The sequence below is a fragment of the Diachasmimorpha longicaudata genome, chromosome 16 (genome assembly GCF_034640455.1).
Source record: "Diachasmimorpha longicaudata isolate KC_UGA_2023 chromosome 16, iyDiaLong2, whole genome shotgun sequence".
In the NCBI taxonomy this organism is placed as follows: domain Eukaryota; kingdom Metazoa; phylum Arthropoda; class Insecta; order Hymenoptera; family Braconidae; genus Diachasmimorpha; species Diachasmimorpha longicaudata.
Genome location: NC_087240.1, coordinates 4,962,238 through 4,984,655, shown reverse-complemented (window position 1 = coordinate 4,984,655; position 22,418 = coordinate 4,962,238). Strand labels below are relative to the sequence as shown.

The following is a 22,418-nucleotide window of genomic DNA, read 5'->3' as shown; positions in this document are numbered from 1 at the left end:
GTGATTTGCTGGGGAATCACCAGATAATCTTCCAATGATCGCGTGAAAATTTATCTTTCTGCAATTTGTTAGTTGACATTGGTTCACATGTTTCACATCCTTGTGCATTGAATCCCCGATCTCGTATAAAACGCCAGTTCATACAGTAAACAATACAAATTCCTCGCGAGCATACCTCGTCTCAAAATTATCGGTAACAATCGCACCGGTCGTCAATTATTCCGAATATAAATCTCCACTGACTGTGCACTAGCGGTTCGATTGTTAGGTTATGGTAACGTTTGCTAGCAGGTGACTTGCACAATCCCAGCGACTAGCACAACAATTCACCGGGAACAATGGATTCAGCTGATTACAAGTTGAATTGTACATTAACCGGACATTCGGCAGATGTCCGGGCTATCGCTTGTTTCGACGATGGAACTTTAGTGTCAGCATCGCGTGACAAGACCGCACGTGTGTGGAGGCCAAGCCAGTGAGTTTTTCACTTATTTTTCATTATTGCCATCGGCGACGATGTTTCATTCAACTTATCAGACGTCAACCCCTGATCAACAACGGTCCAAACGCCAAATTTTGGTCTTGACCCTGAAGATCAGTCCAGACGTTGACAGTAAACAATATGAAATTCATGGAAACAGTTGTCACTTACGTATTTTGTTTTTTACCTTTCGCAATACAAATCTTTTTATTAACCATGATTTCACAATCCTATAGTCCTTATTTAAGTCAATATAAACAAACATTTCAACGAACAATATTCTGACACCTCGAACAAAGTAAATTTCGAATCTGATGACCAACAAAATTGAAAAATTATCCGATAATATCTGAATGTTTTGTGCAGAGAAGGACGTGAATACACGACGACAGAGATCTTAAAAGGCCACAAAAGTTTCGTCAGCTCGCTATGTGTCCTGAATCCCTCTCCGAAGAATCCCCAAAGCCTTATAATAACAGGAAGCAACGACAAATCCATAAACATATACATTCTCGGCGAAGAAAGCCCCACTCGAACGATAAACGCCCACGAGGACACAGTTTGCAATTTGCGAACAGGCCAGGAGGATGGTACATTCTTATCAAGTTCCTGGGACCTCAGTGCCAAGCTCTGGAGCCTGGAGAATCCCGAGGAACCAAGACTGATCCTCCGCGGGCACTCTTTGAGCGTCTGGTGTGTGGCAGATCTAAAGAGCGGCTTAATTATAACAGGTTCAGCTGATAAATTAGTAATTGTTTGGTCCAGAGAGGGTACGATCCTGCAAAAGCTCGAGGGTCATACAGACTGCGTTCGGGATATTGCTGTCATCAAAGACGATGAGTTTCTCACGTGTTCCAACGACACGACCGTCAAACACTGGAGCGTACTAGCTGGCGAGTGCCTCGGTACTTACTCCGGTCACGAGAATTTCATTTACTCGATATTTACTCTTCCAAATGCAGCCACAGTGGTAACATGTGGTGAAGATAAGACTGTGAAGCTCTGGAAAAATGGCGAGAATTGCCAGACAATTGCCATTCCTGCTACCTCCATCTGGTGTGTCAGAATTCTGTCGAATGGTGACATCGCGGCTGGTTCCTCCGATGGAATCATCAGGATATTCTCAGCTAATTCTGATCGCCACGCCAGCCCTGAGGTGCTCGAGGCCTGGAAAACGGCGGTGTCTGACGACCAGGCCCAATCCCGTCTGTCGTTGAACGATCAGATCAAGCTCAATGAGCTGCCTGATGCTGCTGCACTCAGTGTTCCCGGCAAAAAGGATGGACAGACTCTGATGGTTAAGGAGGGGGGCCAGGGAATTGCATACAGCTGGTCTGCGAGGGATCAGACGTGGGTGAGGATGGGCGAAATCGTCGGAACTACCGAGGGAAATGCAAAAACTATGTACAATGGGGTGGAATACGATTATGTGTTTTCTGTGGATGTTCAGGATGGTTTTCCACCTCTAAAACTACCGTACAATAAGACTGACGATCCGTGGCAAGCTGCACAGAAGTTTATACATCAACATGAGCTGAGCCAGATGTTTTTAGATCAGGTATTGATAGAAAATAAGTGCGTCAAGTGAATAGCCTTGAGTTTTCAAGTCTTCTCTTTTTTCTCTCTTTCCATTTAACTGACGAATTAGATGATAAAAATTGATTGGTTTCAATTTATTGGGACTCAAATCATTTCTAATCATGAGAACAATGCCTCCAGGTTGCCAATTTCATCGTGAAAAATTCGAGCAGCACTCCAGCCCTCCAGCCTTCCTCCAGTTACGCCGATCCCTTCACTGGTGGTAGTCGTTACATCCCAGGCTCAGGACTGCCCAATGCCCCCAAGCCAACTACATCGGTTCCTAACCCGGATCCCTTCACTGGTATCACAGCTTCATCTTCACACCAAGAGGCACCTCCCGCAGCAACAGTTTACATCCCCCATCGAAGCTATCTAAGGCTAGAGCAGGCAAATGCTGCTGCTATTCTGAATAAACTCCAAGAATTCAACTCGAAACTTGTAAATACAGATAAAATGCCTGAGGAGAAGGTGGAGGCTCTGGTGAATTTAATAAGCAAAGATATTTCTGACGAGAGTGCAGAGGAAGTAACTGCTTTATGGAATATCCTCGAGGATTGGCCACCAGAATTTTCTTTCCCAGCTCTTGATATTGCTCGTCTAGCTGTCCTCCACCCATCATCCAATCGATGCATATGCTCAGAGAAATTATTTCCAATTGTTCAGCGACACATGTCTAGTGAGGCTGTTGCAGCCAATCAAATGCTCACATTCAGATTGTTAGCCAACATGTTTACTCAGGAGGATGGAGAAAAATTTGGACTCAGTTGCAGTGATGATATTCTAAATCTAATCGTCAATTTAGAATCATTTGGCAGTAAAAATAATCAGGTAATTCAATATTTATAATTTGTCTATTTTGAGTAATAAGGTATTCTATTTTTATTTATTACAGGTTGCAGCTTCAACGTACATGCTCAATTTGAGTGTTGCACTGAATAAACAGGACGATGTACAGAAAAAAATCCGAGCCCTCGGTGTTATATTAACAATACTACCAAACTTGACTGAAATTGAAGCAATTTTCCGTACGCTCGTTGCACTGGGTACTTTGATAGCGGGCACATCGGGTGATGATCGGAATCAATTAATTCATGCCCTTACAAGCCTCGCATCTGCAGTTAATCGTTTACAAACAATGGAAAAGAATAGATCTATGCACGATCCCCATGGAAAAGTCGCGAAATGCTGCTCTGAAATACTTGCTTTAATTGCGTGAATTGATGATAATTTGTATCCTATTTTTATCAACTTATGTATCTGTGGAATAAAAAAAATTGCCGACATATCACAATGGAAATTTAATTCTCGATGCAGTATCAGCCTGAATTGTTAGAAACAATATTTAGATTTTATTTTTACGAGTCTACTGGTGATGGAGGAGGAATAGATTAAAAGATATCGTCTGCTCCGTGACAATGAAGAGTGTACGATTACATGGGTCTTTAATACTTATCATATATTTGCTAAACGAAAGTTACGTTCAAATATGTACAACGATGAATATGAAATTAGAATTTTCGCAATATACATAATATCTGATTTAATATTTTCTGGGCTTGTGTGCCTGATAAACGTACAACAGACAACAGTGTACTAGTAGAATATTATTATTATATGCAGTAACATTAAATATATAACGTATGTGAATTTATACGGTTATACCTTTACATAACTATAGATTCTCGTGATTGTTCTGTTTATATTATTCTGCTTTTATTTGTGGATTTTATAGTCTTAGAATTGAGGATATAGGGAAGGATGGGGTGGAATGCATCGTTCTCAACCCCTCTGTAATGAATATCATCTAGAAAATATCAACTTTCATTCAGAATATATTTTCAATTTTCATCTTCTAACTGTCAGTTAAGTTTACACTATTTTAAGTTATTTTACTGCTCCACCACTGACTCCAATATTTATATTCTGAAATCAGAATATGAGGACCACAATTTTGATAGTGAAAATAGTGTAGCGATGTAATTTAGTATGCCATTAAATTTTTTTTACTGGCACTGTAAGAAGACTGAAAATCACGGAAATAATCGGCGATTGAATACGATCCATTTTGCCCCGTCACACTTCCCGATACGAGACATTCCACATCAATTCAAACATTTCCTTTTTCTGGAGCAATCATCCAGTTTCTTAAAAATACTCATGGCAATAATACCCCTGATGGATAGGTCTTGGTTGTTGACATGAAAAGTCTCATACGAAAAATAACATTTACATTACATTCATATTAATTGTTAATTACTCATTGATAGACGATACACATATTACATTGAGATAGTTATGGTTTTCAGGCCATTACGGCGTAGTGAGGGGGAATGTCATTTGATTTCCTTCCTTCTGTTTTTATTTGTATTTATAAAAATAAAATTTCGTCGCTCAGTAGAGATCTGCCCGCTCAGACGAAATATCTACCATTTTCATATATTTATCGGTAAATTCATCATATCTGGTATATTTACAATATATGTATTTTACCGGTGAATACATGGATGTACGCGATTTTCGTGTGAAAGACAATAACAGTTGTGCCAACGTATGATAGTTATGAAAATATTTCCAAATTTTATTAAGTCGACTAAATTTTTTTGATGATTTCAATTAATTAATTGGAGAAAATAGTTTTGAGTGGATATATCAATTCATTAATACTTCTACGATTTTCTCAATGAAATAGAAATGTAAATATTGAACATTTAATTAAATGAGAAAAAATTCCGTTCCATTAATTTAAAATAAACGCAAATTGCAACAAGCAATAGAAAAACTAGTAATAGCGCGCGTGTTTTTGGCCACTGTTTAAAAAAATTATTTCATATGAAAGTTCTAATGATCGAATTTAGTAAATTATGGTATGCAACAAATCCAATGACACGCCCAATCAAAAAATTCTACTGGGGAAATCTAGCCCTTATCTATCTATTAATAAAAATGAATTTGGTTTCATTTCGTTAATAAATCTAACTCCTTTTGTACAGAATAAAGAGAATACACAATAATAAATATTCTCAGTTACTCGGAAGATGAAATAATTGGCGGAATGCCCTTCAAAAAAATGCATAACTCTACTCATGATTTACTACAGCATCAGAGAACTTATTTAATACCATGACATCACTTTGGAAGCCAAATGAAGAAGATATAACTTTCTATTAGCAACAGTTACACGCGAATAATTTCACGTGTCATCCATTACTTTTATCGAACGCGAAGTGCATTATATATTCCAATATTTGAGACATTTTTTTTCAAAATCACATGCGAAAGATATTTCTCTCTCCAAATTTACAATTTTATTGGCTATTGCGTAATTCAATTTTCATACTGTCCGGTGATTTCCCTGAAGCGCTCAGGATGAACGTTCCATAAAAAAAAGGTTTTTCCGCACTCATTGTTGAATAATTGATGTAATAATTTATCATGGCCCATTCAGTCATTCTCGTGCTTTTTTATCTTTCATTACATCCATCGATTATTGATGCTATCTCGTCGAATGAATTTTCTATCTTGTTTTATTTGATAAGTTCACCCCAAATAACCAATATCAATTCAGAGCAGGGAAAAAATTCATAGTGAGAATTCTTTTCCAGAAATTTCTTGGTTCGAATAATCCAATGTCTTCGATTGTATTGAAAAAAGGAAAAAATAGAGTGGAAAATACTTGGAGAATCCATGTCAAGGAATATCTACAAAGAATGTCTCAAAGAATACCCCAACTGATCCTCTGAATTGATATTTTCTAATTGTCCTTTAATTACATTAGATAATTGACGATCATACCGAAGAAATGTAACACAGCCCCGATAATCGACGTCTTCAAAGATGATACGATTATTCACAATATACAGCATTGTGATTTAGTAATGCTATACAACAGGTATAAAATTATACTCTAAAAATACGTATGGACATCTTTATGAATTGCTAAACAATTTGACACACCCATACAATACCGATATTTCATAAATAAGTAATGCTTTTCAATCATTCATTTGAACATCGGATAAATTAAATATCAGACACATTACTAGAGTCATTACTAGGAGTTTATTCATCCCTTTATTTTAATCAATAGATTTATCTCCGTACACTTCAATCATTCAATCTTTTTCCCTTTTTTCATTTCACTTAGAATTAAAATAATAATAAACATGCCACTAGTTGAATTGTGTATTGTATTACAATTAATCGCAGAGAATGAAACAATTGTCGTCACTTTTACTCACTCAACGTCACATCAATTCATGGAATACTTTCAGAAGTCCAATACTGCGATGACACAAAGAATTCGAACATTTCTAATTAATCAATTAAATGAATTAAAATATGTATAAAAAGAAGACAGTTTTTTTGCACTAGATCTCTCTGTATTTTACGTAGAAGTATTAACAGTCCTATCTACTCTCTCCCTAAATCATGAAGCAATATTTTCGGAGCACATCATGATTTTTACTGCAGAGAAATAAGAACAAGGAATTTTAATAACAAATGGCGAATAATAATGTGAAAAGGCGAATGGAAAAACGAGGCAGGAAGCTACGGTTACTTCGACTCGTTCTATATAAGAAGCGCGGATTGATATCGAAACGATTCAATTCATCGAAACGTCTCACACTAACTAACAAATTGACAGGAATTTATTTTAAGGAACAGGCGTTTATGTAGAAACGTAATTTTGTAAAAAAATTTCCCCTGACCGGCAGGAGTGGAATTTCCTCAGGAATTAGTATAGATTATTTCATGTGAACTTAGTAGATTACTATTGGAGGTTCTGAAATTAATTGGTTTTTTAAAAATTACATTTTTGCGGTTTTTTTATGTGACTTCAGAACTTACTGTGGATCTCACGTGGTAAAATTGACGGTGAATCGTTAGCTTTATTAAACAGGACAGACTGGGGCGAATGGATTTCTTCTTCAATGTTCATAACGCAGTAACAAATTCATAAATAAAATTCACTCTCGACTCATCACAGAGGGAAAAATTGTACTTTCACAGTTCATTGAGTTATTAACATTTAAAAAGAAAATAAATCTGTCCATTTTGTCTACATTTTCGTACTCAATACATTTTTGTTGTAAGTCAAAATAAATTATTGAATACTTCAACTCACCCTTTCGATTCAGTTAAAATTCTTCTTCAGTGGAATTTCACTTCCTTGAGATTCAATCCCATTGGTCCAGTAGAAAAACAATATTAAAAATACAAATGCATTCCAGTGACATGTGTAAATACCAATCAAGTCATGTCCCAATTCATTTAATTAATGGAACTTTCCCTCAGACAAACCATTATCAAACCATTCAGACAACATTTAAAACTATGGAAGCAACGTTTAAAAAATAGCTTCAAAAAAGTCGAATATATAGAAAAAATCGAATATTTTCAGTAAATCTAGATTGAAAAATCTACCAAGTTCACAATTCTCGACAAATATACATCCACAACTTGAAATTCAAAAGTAGCGCTCTATATCGAACTGTTCGACCTGCGAACCGCTGTCATTAAACATGTAAAGTGATTAACATTAGTACTGGCATTCCCTGTTATCTCTATACATGAAAAATTAACGAAATATCAGGAGGGGGGGAGGGACCTAAAATTTATATTGGGTCCCCCCAGGCCCGTCTCATTCAGCTGGTGTACTGGCTGCCCATCTATCAAACTCTATTCCCGAATCCGGACTGAGGCCCAGATCAAGTGGACTCAGGAAACTCGGTGCTGGACAATTGCATGGCCCACTGGACTGACAAGCTCCAATGCATCGTTGATTACTTCGCTTACGATCGTCACGATCTCTCAGTTCACGTTCAAAGCTGTGTAATTGCTCCATGAAGTGAAAATTCGGGGCAACATTAGATTTTCTACTTCGTACGAGATTAAACGCATCGTTCAGACTCAAATTGCATTTGTGCATGAGATAGGCTATTGTTATGGTGACAGATCGAGATACCCCGGCTAAGCAATGCACTAGTATACCCTTGTCCGAGTTTCGGGCCTCCTCTGGAAATTTCAAACATTCATAACTATTACTATTGCGCTGGAATTTTTTTCCACAATTTTAATACATGTAAATTAACCAGAGATTACTGTGCCATAATGAAATGCACACGTCCAGCGAGAATATTCCCCTGGAATGGGTAATATTACGAGAGGGAAAACGTGAGCATCAGGGAGGGAAAAGTGAAAGATATCCCACTAATAACCCATGAAAGAAACTGACAATTGCATGAGTATAAATACCCATAAATATAAGCAGAGATCTTATCCCACCTCTGAAAAAAAAATTGTAAATAAGATAACAATGCTTTCATGTTCAACCGTTTCCGTCGCCCATGTAAGTACACTTTCTATGTTTCAAAGCGGATATCCGTTGTTTAATTGTATACTACGCAGTAGGTATTCCAGTGCTGCTCACCATATGTAGAAAATTGCTATCTACAAGGAATCCCAGCTACTTTAGGCATTTTTTAAGCAACTCAAGTCCTCACCGGAAAATCAATTTGAAACATACCCCATCCGGATTTCCCTTCACATCTTCAAAGAAAATAATTTCCCGGACAAATTCGAGGAACGATTCCTTTCATAAAGAACATTCTAACATTTAAAAAAATACCCGCCTCCCTCGCATTCCAAGATCTTCCCGCAAATCTGATGTATTCTCAAGTGGAATTGACCAGTCCCATTTTACGACATCACCACTGAGATATTTCTCCTCAATATCATTTATGACTCGTACAATCAGCTCGATTGAAACTCAGGGAACATCTGCACTACGCTACTCGCGAATTCAATTTTACGTTTACGTCGAATGCCAAGAGAACATTGAACTCCGTATATTATGGTAGCATAGTGGGGCATCAGCGGCATATAAACAAGGGTCGAGTGTATATCCTGAACTATGAATGAGCGAGAGGTAAAGTAAGCTCAGAATTAACTCATTCTGTGCAAACACTCGATAATTGGGTTGTATTACAAGTAGACAATTAATTACCAGCACAAGAAAAATATTCTTACCAATAAATTGAATGGCCTGCGGAAAGAAGCTTGCCAAATTTTGACTCCAGTGATCGCTGATGGGTATCTGCATATATTTTATTGCCCCCGCACTCTCAAACACATTTGGCAGGTCTGGCGTTACATTAAGTATGTACTGTATCCGATGGCGTGTCAGAGCCTCGTGATCTTCGCTGTTCGCAGCATTGCCGAGATATAGATGTGGTAGAATTTCCACAGGAAAGTCTTTATCCTCATCTGGACCTACTTGAAATTCCAAATAATCAGTCCATTTTAATCGCTTTGCATTGCCCAATCAGTCTATTAATTAATTCATTAAATATGAAGCTTAGGATGATTAGTTTTGGGATGATACGACATTCTCCTTCACTTTTACATCCATATCACCCACTGCCAATACGTAATTACAATGGCTCAATGCCTGAGTTAATTATTGGTATCTTACCAACAGAATCACAAGTACTGTCGCTGTCACTGTCCGAATAAGCTCTCGTGGGAGGTGTGGAAATCCTCAACGAACGCAGTCCCATTAGTTCTCCAACATTTGTATCCTGACCGGTTTGTCCCTCAGCACTCGCCTGACTACCTTCGCACCATTCTGGATATCGGTCCCGGAATGTCCCAAAGCCTCCTACAACGCCAAATTATTCACAAGTTATTGACTTGTTGATCATGCAATTAATCGCAACAAAAATTTTCAATGACAGAAATAATGAATAAATAAATCGCTCGATTAACGGCCCATCACAAGTAACTCCGAGGGTCTTATTTCTACACGCACAAAATGAATTACTAATACACGATAAAAAAACTCCCCCCCGGACAATGAATAAAGACGTCTCGACAAGGGTGAATGGACTGCCTATAACCCCCTCAACATTCACTGAAATCAGATGTTAAAGGAAAAAGGAAAGCCTAACGTCAGCTCTCAAATCAATATTTCATTCACAACTCGATGCCGGTTGGCTCGTCCATCAGTTCAACTGATATCTTCCTGATACCATCACGTGATGAATACCAACATTTCCGGTGCTGATATTCCGTCGACAGACGATGATATCATTCTCTTCACCAGAAAAAAAAAAATCCCCCCCTTCCCCAGAACATCCACACACACGTTCTCTCTGAATCGATAATTGTGTAATCACCCTGCCATAATTTCCCCCGATTTATAAATGGAAAATTAAATTCCGTCTCATTGATCAACAGGGTTGCCCACGCTGATCAATGCAGTCACAGTAAAAAAAAATCGTTGATAAAATTGGTAAAACATTTGGTACCAGCAATTTGTCTCGAAAAAAGTATCTCGATTTCTATTGATGGAAAAAAATGATTCCATCATCTTGTGCCAGTGATAAGCTGATCTACTTGTTGAGAAAGGCTGACAAAGGATCTACATACTTGAAAAAAAACTTCTTCATCTTAAATAAAAAATCTTACCAATGAGTGTCGCAACGCAGCCACCGCAGTTCCTCAATCGCCTGCTCAATACCTGAATAGTCTCCCCCTGATGTCCAGCTGGATCAGTGGTATCTCCAACGAGTATAAACGTCCCCCGGTTATCATCATCCCCATACAAAAACGCCTCAACCCGGTTCCTGAGCTCAATACACCTTATTGTCGCTAATAAGTCAACTTTGCCAGCAGCAAGACGTCTCAGCATGATACTGGGTATTGCCAATGGTACAGAGCCCCTGATATGAGCCTCTAAAAATTCCAAATGACCTCTGCAGTCCAGTATGAGTAACCTCTCAGGTCCATCTTGAGATCTCAATTCCCTGAACAACCACTCAACCCTCACAAAGCCCTCTTCACTCATACCCTCCCCCGGCATCGTGTCTTATTATCCGTATCATAAAATTCACGATGTCCTGATGAATCACCAGTTAATGTCCCACGTCCAAAGGCAATAAATTCTCGATTTATTCTGAACAATTAACCTCCTAATATCGTAAACAACGAGATCCACTGGAGCAAAATCCAAACTCCGCGAGAGTCCTAGCTCCCCATTATTGATCCACAGAAGGTATTTATTCAGTATCACAACCTCACCGTTGATTAACAAATACTGATCAAATAAATCCCCCAACCCTGCTCCACCATTGATCAAAAACTCGTGAACAAATTCTCCAGTATCAACACACAACTCTTATCATCCCTCTCGCGCCGCTGTACCTCTTCCGGTGATAAAAAAAAAAAGAATATTGGCCGCGTCCTCTCTCTCACTCACTCTCATAGTCTCCACTGATTTCTGACGAAGGGATGCTGCGCGTATAGCACCCCAGTCCCACATCCAATCCAGGATTCCTCCCTCACTATTTATCCTGCATTTTCTCTCCTCACCCCAACTGACGAATTCTCATCTCTCCACTTGTACTGTCACTTCACTGCAATCAGTGGATACATTGCAAATCCACTGATAACACTTTATGTTTTCATTGACAATTGTAGCCCTGTCAAGTATCATCCCTCCGAATTAATATCCGTCCATTTACCCCCAGGGGTCAATTACATTCCAAAACCATTATTTCATCACTCCACTCGATTATTTCCCTCATTGTGACCAACCTCCCCGCCCCCCATCCCTCCCCCCCGCCCCGACAAACGATAGTTAAATCGTCTTCAACAAGCCACAATGTTCCTGGTACACAGGAGGCTTGGTACTTGTCAAGTGCTCACGATGGTCGGAGCAGAGAGGCAGCCACACCTTGCCACTAGCGTCCTTCCTTGGAGAATGGGCAAATGGCGGCGGATAACAGTCAGGGCAGAGTGGAAACGCCAATTCTGATTCGTTGAAAGTCACATGGTACAGGGTATGTGACCAATGGCAGATGTGTCTGACGTCAGTTCATTGACAAAGATGTTTTCATTAACGAGGCGTGGGTTGTGTCGACAGTTTGGTGGGGAAGGGGAACTCCGCGCACACGCGAGGGCAAGTGGTAAATAACAGTAGGTTGGTGAGCGGTGAGGAAGGACGGGAAGAGGTGAGTAGATATTAGATTCAACCAGCCCTACCACCCACGTACTCATACCCACGGTAAAATAATGTTTTTTTGCGTTATTACCTTTTTCGGGAGGAATAACTGCAGATTTGTGGGTGTCGGTTAGCTCAGATGGGATTTTCGGGGGGTAATGGGAGAGGTATTTTTTGGATGGTGGGTCGAGAGGTGGAGGCATGAATGAAGTCAGCTGGAAGGAGGTGGCGGAGGTGGAGGTGGATTTTCGATAGTTCTTAATTAATTACTTAAAACCAGGGAGTTTTTCCCTCTTCGTAATTAATTCATTGAGAATATTTTTTGAGAGGGTAAATTAGTATGAAGTTAGTGAATTAATTAACTCAATTACTGGTTTACTTTTACATCTAGAGGATCTTCCGAAATTTTCCAGACAATTGCATTAATTATTAAACGCTTCTCCCTTTAATTATCTTCATTCTCCCACAGGAAAATGACTGTCAATAAGGTGTCACGAAAATTGAAAATATTTTTTTTCTATTTAATGAACCGTCATTCGCTGATTCAATATTTAATACTCATGATCAATTGAATCATCTGCTTTAGAACGAGAACTAGAACCGTAAAGGAATATCATTGATTTGCGGGGGTGGCAGAGAGTGGGGGAATAGTAAAGCACAGTAAGAGTATCTTTGGAGTTTGCTTTGGTATATGGTGAAGCGCGGGTGGGTTGCCGTTCATATATCCCTGGGAGAAGCGTGGGCCGGCATTCCATTCATTTCACGAGGATCACGGTTGGGGGGTCGCGAGGAGGTGACTGGCGAGGGGGAATGGAGGGGTGGTTAAGGGGAGAGTAGATTGTTGTTAAAGATTTTTTTACGTTCGATCGCCCACTACTGTCGGCTCCCCCTCCCGCAGAAATGTCAGGGAAATAAAGACCCGGAGAGAAGGTGTGGCTACAGTTTTTGCTTGATCAACTTCTTCAGAGCGTGATCGAGATTCATTTGCTGGGATTATTTATTTCAGGGCGATGAAATGGAACGATTAATTGAGAGTCATTGTTTTCCTAAATAATAGCTTTATTGGAATTAATATTTCCGTTGGAAAGGCACCGAATGACAGAGAATGGAAAAAAATGTTTTGTAAAACATTTGTTTAATTGACGAAAATATATATCTTATTTTAATTGAAAATCCTGGAGAAATTGTTATTTTTTAAAGCACCTCACATCTTGCTATAAATAATTTATAAATAATCAATTTTCCAGTCTGGTAATCACTTTCTCGGATTTTTCTACTGAACATAATTAACGTAACGCTAATTACCCATGAATTTTATCAAATATTTTCATGCGATGTGCATGCATTAAAAAATTGTTTTTCTAAAGGGAAAATTCATTTTTCAAATACAAATAAAATTGTAATATCTCCAGACTCATTATTATGTTCATATGTAAAATAGAGTAGGTTCAAGTGATGACAATTGTATCGTCCAGTAATAATTTTATTGAAATAAACTTTCAGCTATCAATAAAAATACACGTATACAGAATCAATGATGAAAAAATAACAGAAGGCACTAATATTTACAATTGAAAAATCATCAAACGTATGAAGGTTAAATAATAGTCATGATTTTTCATTAGAATAATGTTTCATTGAAATTTTTATGCAGTTAAGATACCCAGTTATCGAAAAAAATATAGTTTTTCCCATAAGTACTCCCGCATTATTGGTTAAATACCGGTTTTATGAAATAGGACCAATCAACTGAATAAAATAAAGACATAGTTTTAAGTAAATGGTCCTTCTTTTCAATAACCAAAGTCGGTGTCATCAATCAATAAATCAACATCAATGGATGTTCAATAAGTACTAATTATATGGCCAATTGGTATACAGCGTTGAATGTTGTAGTACCAACTGGCTTTTATGCTGTTGGATATCTCCAATAAAACATGGAGGGGCTTAATACCAACTGCCTAATATCGACATATTAATACTGTTGTTGATGACGAAGTTGTTCATTTTTTATCGGCGAAGATCTTACACCCAGCTAACTTTATTTCGAAACAAGGATTGCGTTTAGTACTCGAAAATAAGCAGTTGAGAGCATCCGCGAGGAGAATAAAATACGTTTGATTGATAAAAATAATACAAGGCCACTTGCTGTCGATTGAAAATACTGAAGACGTCGTTTCTCATTAAAAAAGACTACCATCGACGAACAACTCACTCCGAAAAAGCCCTTTAACGAAAGCTGGCTAAAAAACGTAACAACTATTCGACTATTCGTTACTCCACATCTGGTCGTAATAAAAATGATGCCACATTCCGCTTCTTAATTGACAATCCCTCAAAATAACACACATTAAATGTTTTCAAGTCACAAATGCCTCATGATACGAAAATTAATCAACGTCAGTAAAGTTCTTTCGTTATTCAAAGACACGTTGTTCTTTTTCTTTCTGTGACGATATTTTCAGGTCAAGTAGTTCGCTAATTTTTGATCTCATCGATTATTTCGTTGATAATTGAGGAGGATAGACAATATGTATTGAAAATCCAACCTTAACTATTGACATTGTGAATAAAATTCATCTGAGGTCCAAGCAAGTTTAATTGATGATCTCTTACCTATTCTTCCTCACTTATCAAAAGATAGCAATTCCTCGCTCTTAATCTATGTATCACATTTTTGAGGTAGGTTGATAAACTCTCTTCCCTCACCCTCAACATCGATCGATGATTGTATCGATATCGATGATCATTAAACTGGCGTTAACGACAATGTCAATTATTATCACGGAAGCAATCAATCATTCAGTTGGTATAAACATCCACTCACTCTTCTGGCAGTTCATTCATTATTTTTTTTTACTCTCTGATCAACAATTGGGTCTTGAGTTGGACTCTTTTTCTCAAAGTGAATGAAAAAAAAAGCATCAGATTCAATCGTTGTGCTCGTCCTTCCTTTTTACACCACATCGTATTGGTCCAGATACAATCATTTTTTCTTTTAAGCACTGGTAGCTCCTCAATCGACTGTCAGCAAATTCCTGATGATAAAAATACGTTGAGATGTCAATGATGAATCCAGTACCGCGATAAATATACGAATAAAAATATTTTTAACTCACCAAGTACCCAAAGGGAATCTGTGAATTAGAATTGACAATGCCCCACAATCCCCACAGCAGATGGCTAATCATCGTGAAAACTTTAATTTCATCCAACAATTTCTCCTCTTCAAGCGGATCCTCCTTGCCCAGTGTTTTCAAGTAATGTCTAATGAAGTGGAGCTATCAAGAGAAAATGAAAATGTATTAGTTCAGTGGTCGCTGAGAAGTAGAAGTAGATAAAAAAGCTACTATATTCCATGAATTTTATAATCTTAAAGAATTTTTTTTCAGATAATGATTTTCGCAGTAATTTAATGATGATTTGATTACCAAAATTAATGATTACAAACTCGGAACGAAATATTGATAATCTCACATTGCAAATAGTGATGATAAATCAACAAAATTCAAATTATCAAGAAACGTAACTTCGATAAAAAAAAAATACAATCGTTTTGAATAAAGGATCAATATATCCCAATGATTAATGTGATAATATGCCTATATAAATCATATAAAATTATATAAAATACAGTGCATATTGATGATATTTATCAGGAGGTGTGTGAAAACCTCTGAAAACACTATAACATATACCATAACATGGTAATATCTGAACGCACTGCAATATTAATTTTGAAACACTAATAATTATCGTTGGATTATGACAATAAACCAACTATTTTCGAGCTTCATTATTCATTTGATTATTGAGAGTGCGTGTACAAGGTACTCTAGTGATTGTTGAGATGCTTGGAGCTCGCCAAATTGTTGGATGGCCCACACCTGGCCGTCTCTCTTGGATTCCACTAGGGGCCAGCATAATGTTGTCGATGCCAATATCACCATCATAAGTGAAGTTACGGAGGCCTTCAGCCTTCTCGTCAGTACTTAGTGACCCTGTGAAACTAACATATACACACGCAACACACGCCAACGTTGTCCCTAACAACCCCCCTGTCTCAGAGATCATAAATATCTCCCATGTAAATTTTAATATCTCTTATGTTCACGATTTTAATGATATGATCAGCTTACACGTGATCTTACAGAGTCAAAATACATTTTCCTTTCAACTGTACTTCGGTATCACTTAATTAAAGACATTACCAATAAGGAAAATTAGCTCTATATGATGTGGTGTGTCATTTCCCGAACTGAAAGCAATTGCAATGAAGTGAAAAAAAAAATCTGAAGACTTTAATGGTATTCAGTAAATACAATTACCATGAAAATGATTAATGATCCTGTAAATGATCACACGTATGCCCACTTCAAATAAGAAAACTGGGTTTCCTCAGTCATATGAAATCGAACGATTTGAACGAATCGAATGTACAAATAGAGGGAAAATTTGTCCTTACCAAGGAGCAAACATTATTCTGATTCTTTTAACCCATCTAGCCCCCCGTCACGCAACTTACCTTTTGTTCATCCGTGGGCTCAGCATTCTGTCTCTCGTAGTAGAATGGATACTCCGAGGCTGTGTAATCGTACTGCCACTCTACGAAATGATTAGCTACATCAAAAGCACGATAATTGTACGCCGAATACTCGAAGTCTATTAGCACTAATTCACGTTTGCGGGTATTTTGACGAAGGAGAATGTTGCCCTCCTGCATGTCGTTGTGACAGAAGACCACCTCGTGCTTCTGCTGATTTACCACATTTCTAAAATAAACAATGTCGCGTATTCGAAAATTTATTGACACTCAATTGAAAATACTATTCCTCGTCTGCACAACGATGAGTGTAATTAAAGCCAGGGGACACTCACCTACACCACGCAATCTCCTTTTCAAGCTGCAGAGACCTTATGTTATCAACAATAGCCATGTGCTTGTCGTCAATATCTCCAAAATTATTCAGTACCTCTTCAACAGTACCCAGCCAATTAGCCATAGAGTTCCACAGCCATGTGGGTTCTTTGTTAATTGGTACCTGCATTCTATGTATCTGAGCCATTTTCTCAGCTGCCAATGCACTCAACTCTGGATCAGCTAGCTCCTTAGTAAGCAATGGACGAGCTGGAATGTACTCTTCAATCCTACCACCAGGGAAGAGACCGTGGAGTTTTGGCCCCAACTTTCTCTCTGAGAGTAAAGCAAATATAACAGACTCCGTGATCATACTTTCCACTGTCTTTTCTCCATGCATTTGACCATAGATTCGTATCAGCACCTGACGGGGTTCCCCGCGCAGTGGAACAGTGCCTTCTGGTAACTGCACCAGGTACATCCAGTTACTGAGACCCCCACTGAAACATTCAATCAAATATTCACTTTATTCAAGCGTCAGGAGAAAATTGAAAAAGAAAGAATAACTATGCGCCACTTTTCTTGACTATTGTCATAAATACCAGCAATATAAATGTGATTAACAGACCTTATATGCTTGACGACAATGTTATCCGAGTTGACGTGTTTCCAAATTCCAGCTAAAGATTCACGACAAATTCTCGCTGCTGTTGACCTCATCTCAGGGTTAGAATCAGACATCTGAAAGCAGAAAAAAATGAGAGTCATCTACTCAAATGAGGTTTATGAACTCTAAATGGTTCTATCAAACTTTATCTGTGATTAACTTAGCCAACAAAGACGATAATATTTTCATCAAATGCGCCAATAATTCTTATCGACATCAGAGAATTTCCACAGTCAGATAACGACAGTGTTAATCTTTACAATACACATCGTACAATTTTTACGGCTGTAGAAATGTGATGCAATAAATTTCAATTGTTTGACAATATTGACTGGAGACGTTTTATCGCGAACTATTTCCGAGGAAAAATAACTAAATGTGCGAAAGGTGATTTTATCGGATAATGGTCTATCGATGATAATTCATTCCTGAATAATGTGAGAAGATGAAAAAGATAAAGCTAGTTTCACATTGAATGTTATGTTGTTGTGCGTCATCGAGCTCATTTATATAGGTATACGTATACATTCCTGCAGCAATTCACTATGCGAAACTTGCAATCTTGTTATTACTGTTTCCATTCCTCGTTTCATCAATAACAAATAAATGTGAAACGCAATTGGGAGGTTCAATACTGAAATAAGCCGACGTGTGCCGAGTTGGAGATGTCTATAGTCTCTCGAAATGAGATTTGCATTGATTTTCAGGTAGCTAGGAAGACTAGGGCGCGGGCTGTGGCACGAAGGTACACGAACATCGTCACGAGCACCGCCGAATAATAAACTTTGTACTCTCGTACCAGGAGGAAATGCATGAGAGAATGTTAGGCATTACGTTTATCCCAGAGATAAATTCTCAACGTTGAAAGTCTGTAATCTGTAGAAAAGTACACATATGACGAATAATTTCATGTAGTCAAGATTTAATCGGCAAAAACGATTTCGAGAACGGAATTATTCTGACAAACATGACGTAAATCTTGTGAAGGCGGAAAACACCCGATAATTTGCTCATTAGCCTTCAGGAATTTCAATCTGGGAGGTCATTTATTTAAGATAAGAAAACTCGATGTTTACGTCAATCTAAGTGATGTACATACACATAATTTTCAAGTAGATCAATTGATTATATTATTTTTCATACAACGAAACAAAATCTATGACCTTGATACTTTCTACATCATTAACATTCTTCATTCCTAATAATTGCATTGAAACTCAACGAGTTTTTTTACATCGAAACCTTGAATCGCTAAAATTTGATTCCTAGGTTTTCCTTGTCATGGAAAGACGTACGTCAAATCCATTAAAATGAACTGAGACATTTTCCAGACATAAGGACCTGACGTAATACCTCTTGTTATTTTCTATCGACTGGTCGTACGTTCGCAGGTACGACTCATCACCTAGTCAGTGGGAATGTCCCAGACTGGAGGCAAAGTCCATGAAATTTACGAGGTATCATCATCTACGCAGAACTCATGGTAATTTGTCTAGAGAACAGGGCCTCATACCTTGCTGCTGACACCCATTTTCGTAAGATCACTCGCACGTAGAAAACGCAGTTGTGAGGGGAGAAATCTGCTCATTCACTGGCTATTTCGATCTTCACTGGGGCACAACTCCTCCAAACCCCTTGGAATATCAAAATTGAGAGAAAGTGGCCGGAGACGGTCTGAGAAGATAATTTTTTATCGTAATTTGCGAAATTTAGGCGACAATGGTTCCTTGAACGGCGTCAGCTCTAGAGAATGCTTAATGAGTTATTGATGTTGACAACGATTTCACTGCACCTGTACTGTTCCGCAATGTTGTTGAATGACTGTATATATACTAACAGAAATATGAGTTCGTCTAGCACTGCACTCCCACTCTCTGGAATTTAGTAATGAGTCAAGTTCCTCTACCTCCTCAGCATGAAGGCCATTCGCAATAGTCGCGACGACATTAGAGATAAGGTGAAAGAGACTGAGAGACTGTCATATAGGTTATGTTTGAGTAGCGGTAGTGCGTGTCCTACGATAGTGAATGTGTCTGTCGATAAGGCATCTCCACGGAGAACTGGGCTAACTGAGCTGAGAGGGTCTAGGAGGCCCAGGAGCCACAGGAAATACGAAAATCGAAAAAAACGATTTTAGAATATTCCCAGGGCCTTAGAAAAATCGCGAATGGGCTTCCCCGAATGGCATGCCACGTACTCCGTGGTGATCCCTTACCAACAGACACGTTCACCATCGTACTTCATGCGCCACCGCTGCGAAATATCGCGGGTGGACCCACTTCAGAAGCCTCACCAATCTCCCCTATAATCTCTGGACCTGACACTTTATCATTATTTATTTTCAACAATACTTTACACAGCAGCGGTGTATGCACTCGTGGACGTAAATTAACGACACGTTAGGATCAATAGGCGTTTATTCTTACCTCCAGACAAACCATTTATTCTGACACTTGTCAACGAGCAACAGCAGGTGTTTGAGGATCTCTACAAAGGACTGGAGCACTTCTCAACGAGTTAATAATCATTCAAGGTCGCCGTTCTTTTGTAATTAACGGTCATAAATAGACATTTCTTTGGCCCTGTATACTTAGTTAAACAACGGACGTAGACGGAAGAGTTGTTTATTTCTCACGTGATTAACAAAAACTCTAGAAATGTTACTTAAAAGTTTCCTGACGTTGTTCGAAGTCATGGGGTGAGACGCATGAATTCACGACTTATGTAACAAGAAGTTTAACTCATTTTTTAATTATGTACAATGTACATAGAATTATCATTGTCACAACAATCAAATAATTTCAGTCGAGACGATCCTTAGTTTCTGCCCAATGACCTCTGCCCTCTGCCCTCTTGGCCCAAAGTATTGTCAATTTAAAAAATAGAATTGCCAAGAATTCCAAAACTTCGAATCCCAGGTAAAAAGATAAGTGCAAGCGCAACATAAATATCGACAGTTATGTTCGTGTAAAGCCATTCTGTTGTGGCTTATCAGCGTCGTAAAGTTATTGACGAGTCCTCTTGCGTCGGAGATTACATTAAAAAAACGTATGCCATATGTTCATTGTGGAAGTCTAGACAATTCTGTCCATTTTAAGTCTTGTCAGTTATCAAGAAATCCCTGATAACAATTGAAACACCTTTATTACATTAATTTATCCCACGTTATTCACCAGAATCCTCAAGATGGCTCAAACCCATGCTACAGGGATCACCATGAAGTCATGGGGGACAGTTGCTGGGAAAGAAGTTAAAATGTTCACCCTGAAGAATCACAACCATCAAGAAGTTGATATTCTCAATTATGGTGCTACTATCAGAGCTGTTCGTACTCCTGATAAGAATGGCAAGGTTGTGGACGTTGTCCTGGGATTCGATAACATCGAAGGTATTGAAAAATGTTGAGAACACCCTCGAACAGATAATCGTCATTTTTTCACTGAGGAAGGGTTAATTAAATGCAGAAAATCAGAATAAATGAAATGATTATCTCCTATTTATCATTTAACATTTGGTAGTTTCCTCTGATAAACAAATGCGTGCTACAACGCAATCGAATTAATTATTTTGATAGGATATCTTCAGAAGGACAACCCCTACTTCGGAGCGACTGTCGGGAGAGTCGCCAATCGCATTGCCAAAGGGACATTTCAATTGAATGGTCTCGAGATAAATGTCTCCAAAAATATACCCCCCAACACCCTCCATGGAGGTTTCAAAGGTTGGAATTCAAAGATTTGGGAATCAACAATTCGTGGGGATGAATTGGTCATGACCCTTCTGAGTGAAGATGGTGACGAGGGCTTTCCAGGGGCAGTTATTGCTACAACTATTTTCAGGCTCAAGAACGATGGGACTCTGTCTATTGTTATGAAAGCTTGTGATACCAAAGCTACACCAATTAATCTGACGAATCACAGTTACTTTAATCTGGCTGGACACGTAAGTTGATGGTTTGCAATTAATTTTGAAAGATATGATCTATTGAAAATCGTATTTCTATTCGATTCAGGCAACGAATGCCTCTGAACTCTACAAACACTCAATTATGCTCAACGCCGATCGCTGGACAGTGACAGACACCGATAGCATTCCAACCGGTGAAATAAGACCCGTCGCCGACAGTATTATGGACCTCCGAAGTCCTAAGATACTGGGTGACGTAATTAATAAGGTCCCCGGAGGTGGCTACGATTATAATTTCTGTATTGTGAATGGGGAAAAAAATCGAGACAATAAACTAGTCGCTAAAGTCATCCATCCACCTTCAGGGAGGACTCTCGAGGTATATGCCAATCAGCCAGGTGTTCAATTGTACACAGCCAACTTTTTACCAGACACCAACGCGACTGGAATTTCAGGAAAGGAGGGGAAGAGCTACTTCAAACACGGAGCTTTCTGCCTGGAGACACAGAATTATCCTGACGCTGTTAACCACGTAAATTTTCCTGATAGCATTATCAAACCTGGTGACTTGTACTATCACACTGTTGAATATAAATTCGGTGTACAAGCGTAATTGAAAAGCACAATTATCGATTAACTGCGTTCTGAATGGACCAATATATGACGCAAGGTAATGTATCAGTTAGAAATTATCAGGAGCCGACCAAATTATGATTTTTGATTTATCATGAAGTTGGATAGATTAATGGGGAATCAAATGATAAACTCGATTGAATAATTCATTTTAATATTCTATAGCTGCAGACATGATCCAATGGCTGTGCAATTTAATGTGCAATTTGTTACTCAATAAAAGAAAATAATTTTGAATAAAATGTTTCTATTATTTTTCATCTCAAATGAATTCATGGTTGTCTATGGA

At 38.4% G+C, this 22,418-nt stretch overlaps 4 protein-coding genes across 9 annotated transcripts; 2 read left to right on the top strand and 2 right to left on the bottom strand.

Moving 5' to 3' along the window:
- The first annotated feature begins 69 nt into the window (after window positions 1-69).
- LOC135170272 (phospholipase A-2-activating protein) lies at window positions 70-3,347 on the top strand. The gene is made up of 4 exons (XM_064135954.1): window positions 70-475; window positions 848-2,039; window positions 2,201-2,890; window positions 2,955-3,347. The coding sequence occupies exons 1-4, from the start codon at window positions 339-341 to the stop codon at window positions 3,276-3,278; spliced, it is 2,343 nt and encodes a 780-aa protein (XP_063992024.1). The 5' UTR covers window positions 70-338; the 3' UTR covers window positions 3,279-3,347.
- A 527-nt stretch (window positions 3,348-3,874) lies between these two features.
- On the bottom strand, window positions 3,875-11,660 carry LOC135170274 (dual specificity protein phosphatase Mpk3). Of its 2 annotated transcripts, none has more exons than XM_064135956.1 (4): window positions 10,532-11,660; window positions 9,537-9,722; window positions 9,092-9,337; window positions 3,875-8,077 (listed from the first exon to the last, which is right to left on the bottom strand). In XM_064135956.1, exons 1-4 carry the CDS (start codon window positions 10,923-10,925, stop codon window positions 7,704-7,706), a joined length of 1,200 nt encoding a protein of 399 aa, XP_063992026.1. In that variant the 5' UTR covers window positions 10,926-11,660; the 3' UTR covers window positions 3,875-7,703. The 2 variants fall into 2 exon arrangements, with proteins under 2 accessions (XP_063992026.1, XP_063992027.1); XM_064135957.1 differs by having other exon boundaries at window positions 9,092-9,334.
- A 1,875-nt stretch (window positions 11,661-13,535) lies between these two features.
- LOC135170172 (choline/ethanolamine kinase) lies at window positions 13,536-20,046 on the bottom strand. Of its 2 annotated transcripts, none has more exons than XM_064135726.1 (6): window positions 20,017-20,046; window positions 17,552-17,664; window positions 16,944-17,423; window positions 16,591-16,837; window positions 15,185-15,346; window positions 13,536-15,103 (listed from the first exon to the last, which is right to left on the bottom strand). In XM_064135726.1, exons 1-6 carry the CDS (start codon window positions 20,029-20,031, stop codon window positions 14,996-14,998), a joined length of 1,125 nt encoding a protein of 374 aa, XP_063991796.1. In that variant the 5' UTR covers window positions 20,032-20,046; the 3' UTR covers window positions 13,536-14,995. The 2 variants fall into 2 exon arrangements, with proteins under 2 accessions (XP_063991796.1, XP_063991795.1); XM_064135725.1 differs by lacking the exon at window positions 20,017-20,046 and adding an exon at window positions 19,104-19,443.
- On the top strand, window positions 19,630-22,371 carry LOC135170173 (galactose mutarotase). Of its 4 annotated transcripts, none has more exons than XM_064135728.1 (4): window positions 19,630-20,123; window positions 20,767-20,978; window positions 21,165-21,532; window positions 21,603-22,371. In XM_064135728.1, the coding sequence occupies exons 2-4, from the start codon at window positions 20,777-20,779 to the stop codon at window positions 22,107-22,109; spliced, it is 1,077 nt and encodes a 358-aa protein (XP_063991798.1). In that variant the 5' UTR covers window positions 19,630-20,123; window positions 20,767-20,776; the 3' UTR covers window positions 22,110-22,371. The 4 variants fall into 4 exon arrangements, with proteins under 4 accessions (XP_063991798.1, XP_063991797.1, XP_063991799.1 ...); XM_064135727.1 differs by lacking the exon at window positions 19,630-20,123 and adding an exon at window positions 20,144-20,288; XM_064135729.1 differs by lacking the exon at window positions 19,630-20,123 and adding an exon at window positions 20,561-20,692.
- Window positions 22,372-22,418: the final 47 nt, after the last annotated feature.

Excerpts from the sequence above, each read along its gene's own strand:
- LOC135170274 (XM_064135956.1), bottom strand. The coding sequence starts at position 10,925 with ATGCCGGGGGAGGGTATGAGTGAAGAGGGCTTTGTGAGGGTTGAGTGG. Across the intron at positions 9,338-9,536 it reads CAGTACTTGTGATTCTGTTG|TAGGTCCAGATGAGGATAAA; the intron begins GTAAGATACCAA and ends TGGAATTTCAAG. Across the intron at positions 8,078-9,091 it reads GCAGGCCATTCAATTTATTG|AGGAGGCCCGAAACTCGGAC; the intron begins GTAAGAATATTT and ends TGAAATTTCCAG.
- LOC135170173 (XM_064135727.1), top strand. The coding sequence starts at position 20,248 with ATGTTACTTAAAAGTTTCCTGACGTTGTTCGAAGTCATGGG. Across the intron at positions 20,979-21,164 it reads GGGATTCGATAACATCGAAG|GATATCTTCAGAAGGACAAC; the intron begins GTATTGAAAAAT and ends TTATTTTGATAG. Across the intron at positions 21,533-21,602 it reads ACTTTAATCTGGCTGGACAC|GCAACGAATGCCTCTGAACT; the intron begins GTAAGTTGATGG and ends TATTCGATTCAG.
- LOC135170172 (XM_064135725.1), bottom strand. The coding sequence starts at position 19,178 with ATGAGCAGATTTCTCCCCTCACAACTGCGTTTTCTACGTGCGAGTGAT. Across the intron at positions 17,424-17,551 it reads ATTGTCGTCAAGCATATAAG|TGGGGGTCTCAGTAACTGGA; the intron begins GTCTGTTAATCA and ends TGAATGTTTCAG. Across the intron at positions 16,838-16,943 it reads AAGGAGATTGCGTGGTGTAG|AAATGTGGTAAATCAGCAGA; the intron begins GTGAGTGTCCCC and ends TGTTTATTTTAG.
- LOC135170272 (XM_064135954.1), top strand. The coding sequence starts at position 339 with ATGGATTCAGCTGATTACAAGTTGAATTGTACATTAACCGGACATTCG. Across the intron at positions 476-847 it reads CGTGTGTGGAGGCCAAGCCA|AGAAGGACGTGAATACACGA; the intron begins GTGAGTTTTTCA and ends TGTTTTGTGCAG. Across the intron at positions 2,891-2,954 it reads TTGGCAGTAAAAATAATCAG|GTTGCAGCTTCAACGTACAT; the intron begins GTAATTCAATAT and ends TATTTATTACAG.